This window comes from Phaethon aethereus (assembly GCF_964289735.1).
Source record: "Phaethon aethereus genome assembly, chromosome: 1".
Lineage (NCBI taxonomy): Eukaryota > Metazoa > Chordata > Aves > Phaethontiformes > Phaethontidae > Phaethon > Phaethon aethereus.
The window spans coordinates 148398074-148412189 of NC_138575.1; the positions used below are offsets into that span (position 1 = coordinate 148398074).

The 14116-nt window shown below is 37.4% G+C and overlaps 1 protein-coding gene across 2 annotated transcripts in view; it reads left to right on the forward strand.

The window, feature by feature from the left end:
• EIF5B (eukaryotic translation initiation factor 5B) overlaps positions 1 to 14116 on the forward strand; it is a gene marked incomplete at both ends in the record, with an annotated part of 36250 nt that overhangs the window by 12862 nt on the left and 9272 nt on the right. The window contains 13 exons of one of the 2 annotated variants that reach the window (XM_082014269.1): positions 1427 to 1552; positions 1647 to 1731; positions 2120 to 2774; positions 3255 to 3475; positions 3655 to 3805; positions 5357 to 5454; positions 6591 to 6681; positions 8129 to 8212; positions 10059 to 10354; positions 10993 to 11100; positions 11261 to 11371; positions 12255 to 12322; positions 13496 to 13637. In XM_082014269.1, coding sequence (XP_081870395.1) covers positions 1427 to 1552; positions 1647 to 1731; positions 2120 to 2774; positions 3255 to 3475; positions 3655 to 3805; positions 5357 to 5454; positions 6591 to 6681; positions 8129 to 8212; positions 10059 to 10354; positions 10993 to 11100; positions 11261 to 11371; positions 12255 to 12322; positions 13496 to 13637 — 2236 coding nt within the window. The remainder of the gene's footprint in view (positions 1 to 1426; positions 1553 to 1646; positions 1732 to 2119; positions 2775 to 3254; positions 3476 to 3654; positions 3806 to 5356; positions 5455 to 6590; positions 6682 to 8128; positions 8213 to 10058; positions 10355 to 10992; positions 11101 to 11260; positions 11372 to 12254; positions 12323 to 13495; positions 13638 to 14116) is intronic. The other variant, XM_082014268.1, reaches the window with a different exon arrangement.

Sequence of the window (14116 nt, forward strand, 5' to 3'; positions counted from 1 at the left end):
GTTAGTAAATTGGCTCAGCTGAAGCTCTGGTAGTCTAGAATTGGCTGATATCTTGGAGGTCCTGAATTTGGAAGAAAGTTATTTCCTTTATTTTCTGGATATAGATTCAGGTATTTGGTGGGTCAGCCTTTGGCTGATTTGTCCCAAGTGGGTGGTAATAACTGAGACAATGAAATTGTGAAACAAAGAACAGTTTTCTGCCCACATATCTAAGAGGGAGTTAGAGGAGGTATTAATAACATGTTGATTAAAAGGGTTTTGAAATTGCAAGCTGTGATAAAAGTAGCATCATAACATTTTCCACTTTAATACACCAGTTTTGGTCTGAGTACCGAAGTTCTGAGTTTGAAGTAGGGCATAGGTAAGTCTCCTTTCTTACAGTTGTATTGTGAGTGTGATTAGATGGAAAAACCTCTGGACACTAGACTTAGTCTTTGCTCAGTTCTTGTGGTAAGGGTCAAAAAAAAAAGTGTATCTGAATTAGAACTATTGATAAAGGACAGGAAAAAACCACTTCTTTTTACTTGCAGATGAGAGGTTATTTATAGCAAGAAAAGAAAATGATTTTGAAAGAGAAACTTGATATAATGAGGTCTAGTAAGGAAGGATGTGTATTTCAGATGCCTAGTGAAACTTCTTTTGGCTTTCTTTAGGCCTGGGAGAGGTAATACTAAGGCAAGTGGTGGAAATGATTGCTTGCCAACTGCATTGAATTTTTTATGATCTGCTTTAGAGTCTGGCTTGGGAGTGAACTGTGTTCTTCCATGTGACTTCTTTTCTTGAAAGATAAGAATAAAACTTTTCAGTCTGGCAAAGCAGAGGCAACTGTTATAGTAAGTTGGAAGCTGTGAAGAACTTCCACTTATTTGTTAGATAAAAACACAGTAGCTTTTTTTTTCTTTTTTTTTTTTTTGCTACAAGGTGTTAAAAGGAGCAGATAAGTGCTTCTTAATAGAATTTCTGGGTTACTAAATTGCAAGATTTCTCCCATTTGTTCCTCTGAAAGATAAGGTGTTCAGCCCTTCAAATCACAGTAGGTGTCATTGCTAGAAAAGCAGTCTCCACCATGAAAGTGTAAAAAATTAAGCACAAAGTGAAACAGTCTAGTTACATTCTTCCAAGAAGTTTTATCAACTCTCACATCTAAACTTTTAAAGTCAGTGTTGCAAGAACTGAACCTGTTTTACTATTCTACCCCCCTTCAAGCACAGCACATGTGAAAGTTTTTCCTTTTCATCCTGCTGGGTGGAATAAGGTAATAGTGTATAAATGGTTTGTTAAATGTGGTTTTTTGCCCTTGCATTGCTTATGTTTTGTGATTGATTTTTACATTTTTGAAGCTTTTGTTTGTTTTATGCAGATGGCTTCTGCTTATGTGAACTTGTGTTTGAACTCATGATAACCCTGCTTTCCTTTTGCATTTTAGTGCAAAAGATGATATTGATATTGATGCCCTTGCTGCTGAGATAGAAGGTGCAGGAGCTGCAAAGGAGCAAGAGCCTCAGAAATCCAAAGGTAAAAAGAAAAAAGAGAAGAAGAAACAAGATTTTGAGTAAGTTTGTTTTTTTTCCTTCCTATCTGTCTTATTTTATTCCATTATACAAAAACTCAGTTACTGAAGTATGATAAATTCTTTCTTATTTTAGTGAAGATGATATCCTGAAGGAGCTGGAAGAACTGTCAATAGAGGCGCAAGGAGGGAAAGTTGACAGGGAACCTTCTACAGGAAAGGTGAACACTGAGAGGGAGGTGGGCTATTTCATAGGAAATAGTTGAAATACGAGACACCTCTGTCCAAGAAACGTTGTAGTGTTGCAGTGCAGTTGAAGATCATATGTGAAACATGCCGCTAGCATGTATTTTTAATTGATCATATTTTCATAGTAAAATCAATTGTGAAAGTTTTTACCAGAAGCTGTGTCTTCATGCTGATAATTATTCAAAGCCAATCAGAACAAATTCTGTGAGCTGAGGTATAGTACACTCAGCAGGAATAGTTATTGCTTTCAAACTTTGTCTTCAATAAGAGAAGCTTTTCTTGACATTTCTCAATACTGCTTCTTAGCTCACAATAGCAAGTAGTTTTTCATGGCTGATTATTGATTTGTTTAATTACCAGGTTGAAAATGACAATGAAGAAATCTTATCCAAACAAGATAAAAAAAGGAAAGGAAAGAGTAAAAAAGCCAATCTGGAAAATGACTATGACAGTGAGGAGGTGGAAGATAAAGACAAAAAACCTAAAAAAACTCAGAAAGCAAAACAAGACATGCTTTCTGGCAGTGATGATGATGATCATCATGAAACGCAGCTTAAGAAAAGCAAAGGGAAAACTCAGAAGTCAAATAAAAAGCACGATCTGTCAGAAGATGATGAAACTAGCATTAAGAAAAGCAAAGAGCGTGCGGGGGCAGTGTCTACAGGTGAGAGTGGTGATGAATCAGATGAGGTCTCCCAGTCTAGAAAAGGACAAAAGAAGAACCAGAAGCCAAAGTCCACTCCTGCTGCTGAAAGTGGGGATGATGAAGAACAACCTTCATTCAAAGTAAAAACAGTGGCTCAGAAGAAGGCAGAAAAAAAAGAACGTGAAAGGAAAAAACGTGAGGAAGAAAAAGCCAAGCTAAGGAAGCAGAAAGAGAAGGAAGAATTAGAAGGTGGTAAAGAACCAGCAAAGCCGAAGGAAGCTCTGAAAAAAGCTGAAGAGAAGGCTTCTCCTGAAGTCCTGGCAACCCCTGGCCCTGGAGAAAAAGGAGAGACTCCTGCAGGAACAGAAGGTTTGTAACATGGTTTCTAAAACATAGCTTAAACACTGTAGCTTTTATAAGAGGGACTAAGAGTTGGCAGACAGTGAGGATGATTTGTCGCTTGATTCTGAACTGGGAACACTGGACATTTGGTAGCCTTGTCTGCCTCTTTGTGTTAGCTCACGTGTGGATGTTTTTTCTGGCCTGTAGTTTGTTCAGGTACATGGGAAAACAAATGCCAGATGGCGAATTCTCATTACAATATATGCTTCCAGTTCTGTATTGCAAACATACTTTTTTCACTTCCCAGTTATTCTGTTACTTTAAGATTTCAGGCCCTGACTTTGTAACTTAAGAGACAGTTTTATTTGTTCATTATGAAGTGCTTCTGTAGTAGCCAGTCAAAATGTTCCTCATTTGGTGTTATTTATCATATTTGAAACATTAATTGTCTTTAGCGTATCTTTAAGATTTCTGGGATCTTTGAATGTATGCGTCGTCTTTCTGTAGCTGATGACAATGAGGGGGACAAAAAGAAAAAAGACAAGAAAAAAAAGAAAGGTGAGAAAGAAGAAAAAGAGAAAGAGAAGAAGAAGGGTCCCAGTAAAGCCACGGTTAAAGCTATGCAAGAAGCCTTGGCTAAAATGAAAGAGGAGGAGGAAAGGGCAAAAAGAGAGGAGGAAGAACGCATAAGGCGACTGGAGGAACTAGAAGCGAAGCGCAAGGAAGAGGTACTGTGTGTCTTACTCTGAGGATGGAATAAGAGAGAGGGTAATCTTAACCTGTACCCTTGCTGGTGCAGTTGGTGGGTTAGTCCTTTATATGTTTCTCATCAATAGAGTATATACTTGGCCAGCTTTTGTGTAACGCAAGCTTTAAAATTTCTGCATGTTTTTTAACCTTTTTCTAGGAACGATTAGAGCAAGAGAGGAAAGAAAGAAAGAAACAGAAGGAAAAAGAGAGGAAGGAGCGTTTGAAGAAGGAAGGAAAACTTTTAACAAAAGCTCAACGAGAAGCCAGAGCCAGAGCAGAGGCTACTCTTAAACTACTCCAAGCTCAGGGTAAATAGTAAACTACTACTAATAATTAAAAAAATACATACCCCTTACTGCTCTGTTTTTTTTTCTGTTTGGAGCTAGGAGGGCAAATACTGAATAATTCCATGTAAAGCTGTTCTGTTGCCGAGGAGGGCAGTGTGTATGCCCCCCCCCCCTTTTTTTAAGTAGGTTTAAATATCTGTATATTTTCTTCTTACACTTTAAATATCCCACTTTTTAATACATTCCACTTGCAGTTTAAAGATCTTAGGTATGGAACTTGGGAAGAATCACTTCTTTCCATTGCTTAGTCCAAAGGCCAGGAAAAGCAAGTGGGCTGTGCTGCAAGTCTTCTAAGACCAGTGATCTGGATCCTCTTGGATTAATTTATGTGCTCACTTAAGCAAGTGCATTGTTTTGCCTCAAGTTAGCTAGTCCATGGGGACAGTATATTACTCTCATTACTCTTGCTTTTGCTTCAGGAAAAGGGTATATAGGAGCTGTCCTGACTTTCTGTCAAATATAATCTGTTTCTATTACAATGAGTAAATGTATCTGATGTATTGTAAGTCCATGTCCTAATTTGTTCCTGGGAACTTATTTGTGGCTAAGGAAAGAAATGAATTCCTGAGTGCAGAGTATCATTCTTTTTGTATTTGTAGTGAACACTGTCTGACACTTTGCTGGTAGGTGGACGTGTAAAGGTAGGAATCTGTAGCTAGTGAAATGTTTGGAGCTTTTAAACACACAAAGGCCATTTCTCTTCAGTTGTTGCTGTAGTTATTAGAATCCTTCTATTTGTGTGCTGCCACAACTGGGCTTTTGTCAAATCTACGCTGTAAATCACACAGTACCTGAAGGAATTTTGAGTGTTTCAGAAAGTGCAGCAGTAATTAAATTATTACTTTGTCTTTGCATCAAATTTCTGTTTTTAATTGAATCTCTTCCAACGTTTCAGTGCTGTCTTTCTGTTGAGGTGAAGATGAAGCTGGTGGATTGAACCTGGCATTATTTTAATACCTAAATCCACCTTTTCTTTAAAAGAAAAATCCAAACCAAAAAGCCCCAACACTGCACAAAAGGGGAAATACTATCTACTGAACAACCTTAAGCTTTTAAGATGAGCTGTGCCTCTTAACTGCTCCAGGTTGTCTGGAACGAAGATGACTGGCAGACTGGTTTTAAGTGAGTTTTAGCATAGCAGACTTTAAATTGACATATGCTTGTTAAACTTGAGGTATGTGTATTCATGAAATCCTATTTAAGTATGTGATAGTTTCAAACCTGGAGTTGTAGAATCAGATTGATTTTTTTTTTTTCTTTGTTTTTTTTTCTCCATCAGTAATCTAACTTATTTTTGAGAGCATTCATAGTATCTGAAGAACTATACTTTGCTCAAGTTTTGCAGCTTTTGAAAATCAGACTCTTCAAAAAGATAAAATATGGGTTGAACCTAACTTCCACTCTTCTTTCCTCTACCTTGCAATTCTGGAAAACGTGTTCTCATTTAAACCAAAGTTAATGTTTAGTAATTAATCACCTGGATTTTCTTTCTAAGAATTTTTTTTTTGGCAGGTGTTGAAGTGCCATCCAAAGACTCTGTGCCAAAGAAGAGGCCAATATATGAAGACAAAAAGAAAAAGAAACAGCAGCAGCCAGAAAATAAAGAAGGTGTGGTTTGCGTATAGGGATACTTAGTAGATTAGTCACAGTTCCGGAAGTGTTTGTGGAGTAAATCAGCTAATCCTAAACTAATTGCACTTCAGGGTGCCTGTGAGGTTCTTTTGACACCTCTGCCCCACCATGGATTGCAGAGGGTGGGGGCCACTGATGCATTAGGATCCTAAAGTTGTTTTGAAGACTGCTCACTTAATCCTCTTTTTACAATGTACTTGACTGTTATATTTTTATAACCTGGCTATTTTCTTTATAATTTCTAAATGTTGGAGATGTACAGAATGTAAAGGCCTTTTACAAATGTGGGGTTGAATGCTTTGTGTATGTAGGTTAAATACAATGTAGTGTAAGTAATAATGACTTGTAATTAAGTCCAAGTTGATGTCCCAAGATGAAAGGGGATTGATCTTAGTTCTAGTGCTTTTAAGTTGGAGACAATTTGTTTGTTTTTGTTTTCTTGTATATAAAAACAGTTTTCAGTTTCCAGGGTGTGAGTAGTTAAGAGAGCTTGCATTTTTGAAAACTTCGAATTTATTGCACTACTTAGACATAGATTGAATGTGTCAGAATTTTTTACTTTTGTGCTTTGTGGCTTTCCTGTGGGTGCATTACTGTGGCTTTTTTTAAACTAAGGAATAGTCTCAAGCAAAACAAACCCCCTTACATCAGATTTGGGCTTTTTGGTGTTTTTGTTGTTGTTTAGCTGTTTTTTTTACGTTTAATGTGAGAGTTTTGTGGCTCCTTACCATGTAAGGAGTGTGTAACGAATTGAGAACAGTGCTTATCTGAATTGTATCAGTAATTTTTTTATTTATTTTTTGTATGGCACAGTAAAGTAATAATGGATAGTTCATTAGTATTACTTCATTTTCTCTTGTCTTTTAAAGAAAATGAGGTTTTTTTGATGTTCAAAAGCAATGGTAATCCTCTTAGCCAATAACTGATATAAGCCACATGCTCTAACTTAGTTTTAGCTCAGTGAATGGGAGTTCAGTTAGTTTGATATTAATATAGTCAGATTTTGTTTACTTCTAATAGCACAACTTGAAAATAGAGCTTAAATGTGAAGCTGTATGTCTAAGTTGGTTTGCACTTTGGAAGAATGTAGAAACTAATTTGCTTTCTTGCAATTTCAGAAAGTGTGGAGGTAACTTCCCCAGCTGAAGATGCTGTAGAACTGGAAACACCAGTAAAAGAAGAGACTCCTCTTCCAGCAGAGCCAGGTTAGTTATAGTGCTAATAAAATTAAAACACGTAATAAGACTGAGTGGCAGTAATGCATGGTAGGTATCATACCTTATTGGATGGGGGCTGAATGGCCATCCTTTCTTGAGTTAGTTGCTGTTTTTTCCTTTTCCTAAGAGACGAACTGATGGGATAAAGAGGCACAAAGCTTTAAAAAGAGGCTGTAAAGGTCCCTTCTGCTGGGTCAACTCCAGTGCTCTATTGGCTTAGGCAGCTATCTCAAATAAGCACATTCAGTGTCTTCTAATTAGGTCCCTTGACTTTTCATTTGCTTTCTAAAAGGCTGTTTTGTCAGTGGCTAGGTGTGGGTAGGGAGGAAATATGCTGCTTCTAGAATTGATACTGGAATATTCAGTGATTGTATTCTTGATTCCAAAGGTTTTGCTTTCATGAGTGCTGAATGCAGTGGATGTGGGTTAGCTTGCGAAACTGAGTATCAGCCTAGCAAGTGATTGTTGTCCTCATTTTTGCCTACACACAGTACTTGTTTTGGCAAAATCACATTGAACTGGACTTCTTCCTCAGAAAGGACGTGTTTTCAATTTTTACCCTTATCCTTAAGTCAGACAAATACCGACAAAATTTACATTTTTTTTGAAAACAAAGCTGAATGTGTACTCTAACTTCTAGCTTGACTTGTCTCTTGAAGGAGCAATTCCTTTCCTGTAAAAGAAAAGGGCTCACTGGCAGAACGTTAGTTCTGTGATAATATTCTAGCAGTCTGGAACCTACTCTTCATTTCAAAGAGCTGAAATTTCATTACTCTGTGCTGCAACATATATATTGTTTAATGGCTATTTTGGAGGGGGTTAGAAGTTTGCATTTTTTTCTGCTTGTCTGTTGTTAAGAGCTGCAGTCTCTTCACGTATCTGACTGAATTCTTGCTGGAATGAATATATTTAACGCTTCTGGAATCCATGGTATAATTATGTTAAGGCACCTGGAGTCCTAAAATAGCCCTTTTTGTAGACAATTTGTTACTTTCACATTAATTAAAATGAATACTGTAACCCAGCTTGTTTTCTTGTTTCTCTGTCACTTTGTTACACATGGCTAACTGTTAATTGGGCAGCTCCTTTCAAGGAGTGTGGTTGTAGTAGAGGTTTGTGTGGCATGCGTTATGCAGGCACTTGCATGATACGCAGACAGGAACTGGATGAGTAGTTTAGCTATGTCTTCCAAATATATGTTTTGTTAGACAAAGATGCTAGCACTGTAAGATGTTTGTGGAGAGAACTGAAGATTATTTCTCAAGTCTGAAGCATTTTCTATTTAAGGAACATGGAGATAATTTGGTAGAATTATGGTAGCAACAAACGTGTAACTTGCAGTTGTCGATATGTCAAAGAAAGAGGCATCTAAAAATGTTGTATGTTGCTGGGCTGTTTCTTTCTTTTCCTTTAATGTTGGATTTTTTCATTTCAGAAGAAAAGGAGGAAGAAGAAGAAACGGAAGATGCAGGTTTGGATGACTGGGAAGCTATGGTTAGTGATGAAGATGGAGAGAAAGGTGGGCGTGTCAATACCAAATGGATGCTTTTTCTGATTAAGAGATTTCTTTGGGCTGAGTTTGTTTTTGTTTCTGTAGAAAACAATATTGTATTTAGATTCTTCCCCTACCTCGTTAGATAAATTGTATCTACTTCTTATGACGCTTGCCTGACAGGAGCCTCTTCTTTAAGGTAGACCTTTCAGAAACTGCACAAATACTGTTCAAGACGACCCTTTAGAAATACTCATGTGCAGTTATCACCTAAAATAAATCAGTTTAATTTTTTCTTTTGTTGGTTTTTATGGGAGTAAAAATCCTCTCCTCTTAGTATGTATTTAAACCACCTCTGGGAGTCTAGGGAAACCTTTTACCTGGTACTGTATTTCTCTAGTAACCACTCCAGAGCCATAACAGTTTTACTACACAAATCTGGCAACTTGTAGGAGAGGGCCTTTGAGACAAGTTCTGAAAGAAGTGGAGGACTATGACGATGTGAAGGTTAGTGTGCATACATTATAGCAAGTTCTAGATACCTCCTCTCATCTGCCACTTTGAGAGGTGGGCCCAGAAGAAAGGGAAGAATTGCCAGAACATTCATATTCCTGCATGTATGTGCCAAAGCCCATATTCTGTCTGCGGCCAACAGCAATGTTTATGGGGAAGTTAGAGCCACGCAAGAATGCGGGGAAAACTTGTCAGGCGTTTCCCTCCAGTGGAGGAGGAAGCCCTATTGCTGCCAAGTCTTCCTGAATAGGAGCTGATTACTCTTCTCAGTGCTTCCGTGATGCGTCTTCACTGCTTCTTAAGATCAAAGACTATTCATCAAGTATTTTTTGACTTGCTCAGCCTTATATTTCTGGCATCTGTGCTTTCAAGTGTAATGCCTTATATACATATATGTACAGCAGTATGGATTTTATTTCAGCACAAGTGTGCACTCCTGTGGTGCTGGAGTGTTCTACTTGGAGTACTAAGGGCTGCCCACCTTCTTGAAAGTCTGTTTTAGTCTGTCACCGCTGTCCTGGGGAAAATGTCATATCCCCCTTCTTGCTGCTTGGATTTGAAGGATCTGCCAACGTGATCCAGAAAAAGAGCCTTCCTGGGAATTAGATTTGGTGTATTACTAAGCTGATGGACTTCAAGTGTAGCAAGGAAACATAACTAATTTTGAAGAGCAATGAGCCTCCTAGAAGCTCTGTAAGGAAGACAATGCACAGCTTTAAAGTGTTCATTAGCTTGTCTCTTATGGTTTTGCAAGTATGATAAATGGGAAGCTTTCAAAGAAAGAAAATTACTTTTTGATAGTTCTTTTTGTTTGTTTGCTGAAGAATTCCTCTGAAAAACATTAATCTTCTCTGAACAGTCTAGGAAAACCTAAAGATGAGACTTTTAAAGATGTAGAAGACACCATTTGTTCTGACTGTTACTTCTGCTTAAATGTGCATTCCTGATCAGTAATACACTGAATCCATATTTTGTTGAATTTGCAGTATTTTGGCTTTCTGATAAAGGTGTTGGTGCACTCATTCCTTTATGAAGTGCACACAGCTTTAAAGAATGTCGGTTCATCTGAGTATTTGCAAATTATGTCAAGTGTAACTGTGCTGATAATATAATTTTTTCCCCCCACCCAAACTCGCTCTGCTTGCACAGATTCTAAACACAAGTCAGCAGCTCTGAACACGAAACACCTTTTAAACGTTGCAAGTTGAAAAATGATCTTGATTAGCACTTCTTGAATGGAACCTACTCTCAGTTCTCACTCTTCTATAGTAGTCTCTTTTTTTTTTTCTGTTGCCCTCTCCCCCACAAGTGTGAATTTAATACAGAATTTTTACTTTAGATTTTTGGTTTTGTTTGACAGAGAGCAAACCTGTCCACATTGAAGTTAAAGAACAAAATGAAGTGGATGAGGAAGAGGAGGAGGAAGATGAGGAGGAGGAAGAGGAAGAAGAGAGTGAAGAATCTGAAGATAGTGAAGGGAGTGAAGATGAGGATGAGAAGACTTCAGATGAGAGAGAGGCAGACTCCCAAGCTATTGGAAAACAATCTATGGAAAAAAAGACCAGCAAGGAAATTAGCTCTGATTCTGAGTATGACTCTGATGATGACCGCACTAAGGAAGAGCGTGCTTATGACAAAGCTAAACGGAGAATTGAGGTATTGAGATACAGCTTTATTTGAACAGCTGGACTCTTGTGTTGTATAAGAAACAACTTAATCTTCAGTTCATTGAAAGGCCTTTTAACCATATTTGTTAAAATGATGGCTGTGTCATGACTAATACTTAGGCAGGTCCAGAAATTGCATTAATTAAGAAAGAAGACCTGGTTTTGCCTGAAGCTGAAGTTTTTGATTTTAGACAATTTGATCACAAAGAATATGCTCTACAGTGTCAGTCCCCTCCACCTCTTCCCCTCCTGGAGAAAGAGGTTTTTATCCTTTACAGGTAGATATTTCAGAGCTTTAAAAGATGTATTTCTAAACTGTTCAACATTTTTGTGGAGCTAATGTCCTTGGTTTCCGTACCCAAGATGCAGCATCAACAAAACTATGTGTTAATGGATATAATAACTTAACCTACCAGACTGTAACCAAAACCAAAAAAACATCCAAACAAAAACTTAACTGTTTTTTGGCAAATCAAAAATTCACAACTGAGAGATGACAGACCTTGAATTGCCTTGAAAATTTAAGTCCCACGGTTAAGTCTGTTTTATGTATGTATGCAATTGAGTCAAGAGGTGAGCTGTGCTTATTGGTTTATACTTACCAATTTTTATGTGTCTCTTACATAGAAGCGACGAGCTGAAAACAGCAAAAACATGAACACTGAAAAGCTCAGGGCACCAGTTATCTGTGTCCTGGGGCATGTGGACACAGGCAAGACCAAAATTTTAGATAAGGTAAGGAGCAGAAAATGAAGGCACTGGCTGTGCATCTTGTTTATGCATGTGGTTTTTTGGTTGTATTTTCAACTACAAGAAAAGGAAGAAATAAAGTGTACTCAAAGAGATTACTTTAGTCTCTTACATGCAAGTATTTCTGTTCTTTTTTTGTTTTTAGCTCCGCCATACTCATGTACAGGACAGTGAAGCTGGTGGTATCACTCAGCAGATTGGTGCGACTAATGTTCCTCTTGAAGCTATTAATGAGCAAACTAAGATGGTGAAAAATGTAAGTTATAGCACTTCAAAGACTGTTTTTTAAAAAATATGGAATGGAAACTAGTTAAGGCCTTCTAAGATTTCCCAACATGGGCAGATGTACTTCCCCCCCCCCCCCCCATCTCTAATATTGGGGTTAATTGTTTTTAGATTCCTATCCCCTCCACCCCTAAAAGGGGAGGCTGTCTCATTTTTTGCTTTAGTTGATACATTTGGCTTGAGTTAATGTGGTGTCACTTTTTCAGGAAAAAAACCCACAAATACTGCTCACTCTGTTCTGGACAGTATGCATATATACCTAGATTTCTTATTTGTCATTCTTTTGATTCTAAATCGAGACTTTTGAAACTTATTGAGTATATTTTCTCTTGAACTTAACTTTTTACTGCATGCACTGAAATTGGGCCAATTCCTGGGTGATGAATTTTATTGTGATACAGAAATAGTAACTGTTCTGTATCACTTTTTTTGGATACTATATCCTATTTTGCTTGCAGCAGCAGCTGACTGAAAAACCTTGGTAGTGATGGCTTTTTCCAAGATTTTACTCAATTTATTAACAATGTAAAGTCAGTGGAGAAGAGGAAACATTCAAGACAAAGATGATTAATCTTATTAGCCTGAACTATTTTTTCCTCTCTAGGCTGCATTGTCTTACAAATTTTGGCTGAGCTTATGGCCTCTTGATACCTAGGGGAATGCCCTCCATCCTTTTTTATATTGAAATGAGCTTTGACTGATTTGGTTTATGGGGGGTTCTGGGCTTTCTTAAAATATGTATCTGGATTTTTGAAGTGAAAGCTGTCAGTAATGCTGCCAGTTCTTAGTTGTTGGTTTGCTTTTTTTTTTTCTTGTGCAATCTTTAAAAGATGGCTAATATTTTGAAATGTTAGTTTGACAGAGAGAATATAAAAATTCCAGGCATGCTGATAATTGACACTCCAGGACATGAGTCCTTCAGGTAATGTTTTTTCACAATATAATACTTCCCAGAAGTGATGGCTAAAGCATCTGGATATATTTTTAACAAAATGCTAGGTCTTTGCCTAATTGTTTGTGTTTCTTCTCACTTTAAAAACAACCAAACAAAAAAACTAAAATAGAAGAATAAGTAGACTTGCTTACTTTGCAGGTGCTTTTTATATTTGGTTAATTGCTAGCCTTTTATATCTGATTAATTTTCTGTCTTCATGCCAACTGAGCCATGAATATCTGAAAAAGTATGTAAATAACTTTTTTCTCAATAGTTAGTGTAAGAGGAAAGACGGAAGCAGGAAGCTAGCTGGAGAAGAAAAGGTGAGGATTTCAGGTGACCTAAGTACTCTGCTATGAAAAATAAAAGTTCTCTCCTAGCCTCCTGTTTGTAGTGTCCCAGTTAAAGGTAACTGAGTTCCTAAGACTGGACGTTACCAATAGCACATGTCAGCTGATTGCTAGCAGAGATCACATGCTGCCTAGGAACACCAGTGGCATGCAGGCAAGCCACTAAATCAACTTTTAAGTTTAAAACATGATATGCACAACTGTACTCACTGAGGTAGTGCTGGGGTGAAATCCCCAAACAGAAGGATTAAGACTTTGATGTGACATTCTTAAATGTAAACCTCTGCAAGCATTGAAATGCACTTAGGGCACTTGGTAATGTTCTGACCAGTTCCTTGGCATCATACCACTTACAGCTCTTCATCTCCTAGCCAGGTTTTTTTTGGCACCAAAAATGTCTGATAATCTTAGTGTTTATGTAGTATTGTATTGTATGATAAACAGTCTTGATCAGATTTTGCACTCCTGTACTGGCTATCCTGTACTCCTGGTCTTGCACACTGTAACTGTCTCAATTCTCACTCAGAAACAATCAGAGCATATCTTAACTTGTAAAAATATATAATAATAGGAAAACTCTTGGGAGAATAATAGTTTCTTATTTTTGCTTACACATACTCTAATAGAATTTACTCAGTGTGATTTGAGTATTTTTTTGATATAATTTACACTTTTAAGAGAAGAATAACTGCTTGGTCAGCTTTAGCTTTTTGTTGGTCAATATAAGTTTGACATGGTGTTTGGTGTTTTTATTAAATTTCTGCTGCTACATGACTGATTTTGTTTTTTTCCTTGTCTTTCAATGCCACAGCAATCTGAGAAATAGAGGAAGCTCACTTTGTGATATTGCTATACTTGTAGTTGACATCATGCATGGTTTGGAGCCCCAGACAATTGAATCAATAAATCTGTTGAAATCGAAGAAATGCCCCTTTATAGTAGCTCTCAACAAGGTAAGATAGCTTTTTACTCAAATATTGTGTTTTTTTACTGTAATAGTGTATTTGGCATCTGACAGTTTTCTGTTTTCTTCCATGAACTTAAATTGTTTGCATAAAGTCTGAAGCAGCGGTTCTCGGATCCTCTGTTGCATTTTTCATGTCCTTGATACCCCAATGGCAATACCCCAATTGCTCGTGTCCAGTGACTTTTGATGCTATCTGACATGCTGCCAGAGAAACGTACTGAAGGGTATTCATGTGCAGTATATAAATTGTAGTATAGTTTACAAAATGAAATGAGCATTAAGATTGAAGGATGTTGGAACTGAGGAGGCCATTAAATCATGGCTGCAAACAGCTGCTTTTTTAAAAAAACTGTTCAATTGAGAGGTGTTAAGGCCTACAGTGAGCCTAAGATTATTAAATAGCCAAAAGTTCTTGCTTTTCAGGTTATAGTTCCATCACTTGACTGGGTTATAATCCGTTTTCTA